The sequence below is a fragment of the Vigna unguiculata genome, chromosome 1 (genome assembly GCF_037176805.1).
Source record: "Vigna unguiculata cultivar grain cowpea cultivar isolate G323 ecotype 2 chromosome 1, ASM3717680v1, whole genome shotgun sequence".
NCBI classification, from domain to species: Eukaryota; Viridiplantae; Streptophyta; class Magnoliopsida; order Fabales; family Fabaceae; genus Vigna; species Vigna unguiculata.
In genome coordinates this window covers 29,257,078-29,264,077 of record NC_140792.1, presented here as the reverse complement: position 1 = coordinate 29,264,077, position 7,000 = coordinate 29,257,078, and the positions used below count along the sequence as shown (strand labels likewise).

Below are 7,000 nucleotides of genomic sequence, written 5' to 3'. Positions count from 1 at the left end.
TTAAATATTTTTACACTAAAGACAAGCAGTATAAGATATCTAGGTATATTTTTACCTGATGTAAAAATTATTTAAAATTACTTCAACTTAAAGTCCGTTTTTTCTACACATTTAATCGTATAAATATTTGTCTAAAGTCACTTTACCTGGTGTTAAAGCTGAAAGATTAAATTAATATTTTAATTGCTATATTTAAGTACACATTTTGAATATATATTTCTAAAATACCTTTTGAATAATTACGCTTAAAATAGTTAGAAACTCCCTCGCAGACTACATCTCACCATCTCGCATTATAATATTATGTAAAGTAGATCCAATCCAATGATGCTACCAAACCAAACATTTTTTATTATTAATTTCTGGTGACACCCTTTTCCCTGTTTTCACAATATATGCCACCATTCACAGTTACGGATTATGCTTCGTTTTCTGCAGTGACAAACATCATCTGAGAGAATCCTCCGTAAACACAAAGAGGTACGACACAGCTAAAGAATGTTTCTCTGTTAACTTAGCTATACAATACTTTATCTTTTACATGTTGCTCGTTCTATAAGCCTTTCACTCTGATGCTCTGTGTAATAATTGCTGTCGTTCTTTATTTAGCTTTAATGAACAGTGAGCACCACATATTTTCTGTGCTAGAGACTGTGTTCTTGATCATTGAAGGGTTAATATGGCACATTTGAGTTATGTGAAAAGAGGACTTAGTTTTTATGGAGACTGAGTTTTACATATCCTGCTGAATTTCTGTTAGTACTTACTATGGATCTGGATGCAATGGCTAAAATCTCCTTGTTGTTGGTGGTGCTTTGGCTACTACTTAACTGGACAGGGTTGTTGAGTGTAGATCCAATGAAGTACAAGGACCCTAACCAGTCAATAGATGCTCGGGTTGAGGATCTTCTTAGCAGGATGACTCTTGAGGAGAAGATTGGTCAAATGTTGCAGGTTGAGCGCAAGCATACATCTGCTGATTTGGTCAACAAGCATTTTATTGGTAACTGACTACTTTACCTTTTCTTTCTTCTTTGTTTCCCATTTTTCTCTGTGCTATATTCACTCAATTTCTTTGGTGTTTTGAGTAGGGAGTGTGATGAGTGAGGGAGGGAGTATGCCGGCTCCACAGGCATCTGCTGAAAGCTGGGTTGACATGGTGAATGAATTTCAGAAGGGTGCTTTGTCAACCCGCCTTGGAATTCCAGTGTTTTATGGTGTTGATGCTGTTCACGGCCACAACACTGTTTACAATGCAACTATTTTTCCTCACAATATTGGTCTTGGAGCTACCAGGTTTTTTGATATATACCAAGCACAATTATTTTATTCTTATTTATTGTTACTAGTGATCATTGTGGATATTTTGATTTTGCTGGTTAGGGACTCTGAACTAGTTAAGAGAATTGGAGCTGCAACTGCCCTTGAAGTTAGAGCAACAGGAATTCAATATGCTTATGCACCTTGTATAGCAGTAAGTAACTACAATAAAATTTTTATGCTCTCAACCTGTAGAGATCTTTTAGCACACACTTATACTCTGTGTAGGTGTGTAGAGATCCAAGATGGGGTCGATGTTATGAGAGCTACAGTGAAGATCCTGAACTAGTTCAAGCTATGACCGAAATCATACCAGGATTGCAAGGAGATATCCCTGATAATTTACCAAAGGGTGTTCCTTTTATCTCTGGAAAGTAAGAATTTTAAGAACAAAATAACTTAATTTTTATATGATTGCTTCAGTATCAGTTAGTTGTGAACCTTATAGTAGTTGATGTTCTTGCTCCACATGGTGAAAGCAATGTGCTGATTTTGGAGTTATTGTTTTAGTTTCTGAAATACTCATATATTGCTGTAAACAGAGAAAAAGTCATAGGTAGTGCTAAGCACTATGTGGGTGATGGTGGAACAGTGGATGGGATTAATGAGCACAACACTGTTATAGATAGAGATGGACTGATGAAAATTCACATGCCACCTTACTTGACCTCAATCAATAAAGGTGTGGCAAGCATAATGGTCTCTTATTCCAGTTGGAATGGTGTCAAAATGCATGCTCACCATGATCTTATTACTTCCTTCCTCAAGAATACTCTCCATTTCAAGGTAAAACGATTTTTGTTGAATTAACATTACTTGAAACCTGTTTATCATCGAATGTGCACATTTTTTATATAACCCCTTGCCTTTTCTTGGATTACATCAGGGCTTTGTCATTTCAGATTTTGAGGGTATTGATAGGATCACAACTCCACATCGTGCAAACATCAATTATTCAATCGAAGCAGGAGTTTCTGCTGGCATTGACATGGTAGTTTATTTAGGACAAAAGTACATGATATAACTTTAACTGGTTTATTTGGTACCAATGAGAACACGTTTAATATTGTTGCACACTATGCTTGGTTCTGCAGTTCATGTTTCCAAAGCTTTACACAGAATTCATAGATGGTCTATCCATGTTGGTGAAAAGTGAGCGCATTCCCATGAGTCGAATTGATGATGCGGTGAGAAGAATTCTGTGGGTTAAGTTCATGATGGGTATATTTGAGAACCCTTTTGCAGATTACAGTATGACCAAATATTTGGGAATCCAGGTGAACTATTTTTGTTTTCCTCAAGCACTTCCTTTTACATCACCAAGTTCACAAATACATATAGGGATCACGTTGTAAATGTTCAATGTTTACCAAAATTCTGGACAGGAGCACAGAAATTTGGCCAGAGAAGCTGTGAGAAAATCAATGGTCCTTCTGAAAAATGGTGAATCTGTTGATAAGCCTTTATTGCCTCTTCCTAAAAAGGCACCAAAAATACTTGTTGCTGGAATCCATGCAGATAATCTAGGATATCAGTGTGGTGGCTGGACTATACAATGGCAAGGGGTCAGTGGGAACAATCTTCTCGAAGGTTAAGATATATGTATTTTGTTTGTTCTTTTTTAGTTATATCCTTACTATCAATTATATAATGCAACTTTTGTTTCTTATTATTCTTGCGAACCTTTGTATGACCAGGGACTACGATTCTGAATGCTGTGAAAAACACTGTTGATCCTGAAACCACAGTGATCTACAAGGAGAACCCTGATGCAGAATTTGTTAAATCCAATGAATTTTCCTACGCCATTGTTGTAGTAGGAGAGCCTCCTTATGCAGAAACGCATGGTGACAACATGAAGTTGGAAATCCCAGACCCTGGTCCTGAGATCATTAGAAACGTGTGTGGAGTGACAAAATGTGTGGTTATCGTAATTTCTGGTCGTCCTTTGGTGATTGAACCATATGTCGGAATGATAGATGCACTTGTTGCTGCATGGCTTCCAGGTAGTGAGGGCCAAGGTGTGGCTGATGTTCTATATGGTGACTATGGTTTCACTGGAAAGCTTCCAAGAACATGGTTCAAATCTGTTGATCAACTTCCAATGAATGTTGGAGATCCTCACTATGATCCACTCTTCCCATTTGGGTTTGGCCTTACTACCGAACCTACTAAGGCCTTCTTCTCTGAGTAGTTTTCATCTTCATTTGTATGTATACTTTTTATCTGCATCAGTTTTAAAGGTTGTATCTGTTCTGGACCTACATTTTTTTTGGTTTTCTTTTCTCTTAAGCTGACAGTGCTAATGATCCCAGTATTATGTTCTAACCTCGCACATTGGTTACATTTCTCTCACCAAACTATCTAAATATAAAAACTACCCAAAAAGTATCACACTAACTGCATAATAAAATGTAGCCAGACAACAAGCATGAGAGTGCATTCCTTACCTTTAATGAGAAACAACCATGTACGCCTAGCATGATCAATATATCAGTTAATAAAAGGTATTTATGTCCATGAATGGAAGAATAAGAAAGAGGACTCCATATATCAGCATGAATTAAATCAAAAGCATTAGAAGAAATTATGTGAATTTCATCATGGCTCAAATGAAGGAGGATTAACACACCACTTTGCTTCAGTTTTTAAGTGATTAGTTTGTTTAAAAATAATGGTTCAATCCTTTGTAAAATTGGCTGACCAAATTATGTTTTAGTTAATCAATTAATGGACTTTAGTTTAGTTTTATTTCAAATTGTAATAAGGGTCTAATTGAAAACTTAGGCATCAACCTTTGGTAGACAAAGAGGATGCATAATTGAATGTTTTTGAGTGACTTTTGGTTGCCACAAATTCAATTAAGGGTGGCAATATGGGTCTGGCGTGGCAGGCCGGTCCGTAGGCCCACCAAAAAAACACGGAGTGGGTCGATCCGCTGGTCGTATAAAAAAAATTTGCACTTGTGTATATCAGTTACTTTCCTTCTAGACTTTTGCATGAACGTTTCAAATTCTTGTATGAGTAGAAACAACAAGTATGATGTATTTTTGAATGTGCTAAATTTGAATAATACATTGTGTGTTATGTGAAAAACGACAATTGCACCGGTTGCACGTAGCAAGTAATAAATATATCGTTCTCTCCACAAGGACTTGTGCAACACATGACAAATCGCACAATTCACAACTCAAATAGACAACAAAGCTCACAAAAACATAAAGAAACTCTTTTTGGTATTTTATCAAATAGTTGGTGTGCAACAGAAATTTAACGTAGATTATACAATTGTCAAGACTAGATTTCATTCACTTTATTCTCATGCATTCACAAACATCTCAATTCCAATTTCATGTCAAAATCAACTCACAAGAATACTCAAATCCTATTCCTAGCGACTTTGAGTCTATAATAACTCATCAAGTTCCAATTTCTTGAATCCTCAACAAGTGAAATCATGCATTCAGTTCAGGAGTCTTAAGATTACTAATGAATCATGTTTTATCCCTAGATACAAGCTCCATTAGGTATTCAAATTCAAATCTAGGTTCAAAAGACATTTTATAATGTGAGAATAGAAGTCCCACATCGGTGGGAACTTAGTTTGGGATTTACTTTTCATGTTATAAAAAGGAGCTTATTGTTTCTTTAGTATGCATCCCAAAGTTTTTCCTTTCTTTTTATTTGCTTTAGTAAGTGAGAGAAGAATTAAGAGAGAATATTTGTTTCTCCTTTAAGGTTCTCCTTGTAGTTTTTCCTATTTCTAAGAGAGGACTTGTCATTGTTTTCTCCTTAGTGTTAGAGAGAATGATATGTAATTTTTCCTTTCCTTGAATAAATTATATTTGTTGCCTATTATCTATTTTTTGTTCCTTTATTTTCATCTTTTATTTTAGTTGTGAGTACTTGTGCTAGTACTCTGATACCCAACAATGATATCAAAGTCAATGGTTAAAACCGGTTCAGACGAGTGCAGGTCCATGTATCAAAAGTCTTCCTAGCAAGGGTTCCAGGTAAGCGTGTCCCGTTAAGATGAACGACGATACGAGAAGGGGTACTCATGGTTGGGAATGCTTTCGCTGGAGGGGGAGTGGACCAATGTGGTTGAAGAGACTCACCCTTGAGGGGGAGATTGTTAAGAATCCAAGTGTGAGTCTAACTCCCACATTGGCTAGAAATGAGAAAGTGGAACACTATATAAGGATAAAGATCCATAAACTCATTGCCTTAAGGTTTTGGGTTAAGAGTGGTGTCAATGCCTTATGTGGTTGGGCTCAGGTCTCATTGTTGTTTGTTATCCCCAGTGATACTCCATCCTTAGACCTAACATATAACACCTCAAGAACCACAAATCATGCATGGTGGGCCAAACCAAAGCAAGCATTAAGTATGGAAATCAAATACTAACATAAATGGAAAAGCATATGGATTAACATCACACAATACACAAGAATTCAGTTCATTACATTTAATCTCAACAAATAGGTTTAGCTCTCCATGGTGGAGAACTTAGGTTTAACAAATTGAAGAGATAGGGAAGAAATGGAAATCAAAGAGAGGATGCAAGCCCTCTCCCAAGGTTCTTGGCAACTGCTTCATGCTCCAATTGCGCCTCTCATTCGCATCTCCATCTCCAATTCACAACTCATATTCCTCTTTAACCCCAAAAGGGGGAAAACCCACCATGAATGGAGGAGAAGACCCAAGGAGGAGTGGGAGAGTTTCCCAACATGCCTAGCAACCTCCAAGAAACTCTCCAAGCACCCAAAAGTGTTTCTCTATCGTGCAAAATGAGGAATGGTCCAAACCCTCGCAAGAAACAAGATTTAAAACCAATTTTTTTGGCATGTCAACGACGTCACCGCTCAACCTTGTCTCAATAGCGCTCAACGCCAAGTTTTACGAATTGAATGGCGCTCGACCCAATTTCCACCGCTCAACCCCAATTTTCCACCGCTCAACCTTGCGCAGTTTGACAACATTTTGTATTTAAAGCACTAGGCATGATTTTAGTGGCGCTCGATGCGAGTATTTGCTTCAAAATCAATCTTTTCTTGTCCAATCATGCTCCCTTGAGTTCTTGCTTGTTTTCCTCCACCACAAATTCTTCCTATTAACTTATTTAACACACTTAGAAGAGAGATTAGAGGCAAAACAAGCATAAAATAACTAAAACACAAAACAATACAAAACACACTAAACTTGAGGATATAACAAGATAAAAGCTAGGAAAGAGTTGATTTATTCATGACAATAAACACACAAAGAGGTAAAAATGGACATTATTAGTATGTCAACATACGAATATGAATATGATGAAAATGTTGAATTATCAATTTGTCATCCAACTTTCCAAAGTCTTTGCTTAATTTTGTGAACTTGTTAAAGTTTCCCATTTTGTTGAACATTGAAAGTTTTATCATAAAAAGCTTTTGTTAAAAAAAAGTAGGCGGGCTGGCCCCCGGGCTTGCGGCCCACACTTTTACGAGACAGGCTAGAATTTTCAGCCTTCATTGGAAATGCGGGGCGGGCCAGCTCGGTTCACATTTTGCGGGCCACGTGTGGGGTAGGCTTAAACGGGTTGGGCCGACCTGTGTTGCCACCCATAAATTCAATTACAATCAGTCATTAAGCAATGGGATCATCATTACCTTAAGTGAGATTGTTATTAGTTTAAATG

General features: G+C 37.1%; 1 protein-coding gene across 3 annotated transcripts; it reads left to right on the top strand.

Moving 5' to 3' along the window:
• Window positions 1-304: 304 nt before the first annotated feature.
• LOC114195897 (uncharacterized) lies at window positions 305-3,648 on the top strand. Of its 3 annotated transcripts, none has more exons than XM_028086344.2 (10): window positions 305-480; window positions 839-1,003; window positions 1,092-1,296; window positions 1,384-1,474; window positions 1,549-1,694; window positions 1,863-2,106; window positions 2,207-2,311; window positions 2,415-2,597; window positions 2,706-2,910; window positions 3,018-3,648. In XM_028086344.2, the coding sequence occupies exons 2-10, from the start codon at window positions 859-861 to the stop codon at window positions 3,512-3,514; spliced, it is 1,821 nt and encodes a 606-aa protein (XP_027942145.1). In that variant the 5' UTR covers window positions 305-480; window positions 839-858; the 3' UTR covers window positions 3,515-3,648. The 3 variants fall into 3 exon arrangements, with proteins under 3 accessions (XP_027942145.1, XP_027942154.1, XP_027942135.1); XM_028086353.2 differs by having other exon boundaries at window positions 355-480; window positions 854-1,003; XM_028086334.2 differs by lacking the exon at window positions 305-480 and having other exon boundaries at window positions 588-1,003.
• The last annotated feature ends 3,352 nt before the right edge of the window (window positions 3,649-7,000 follow it).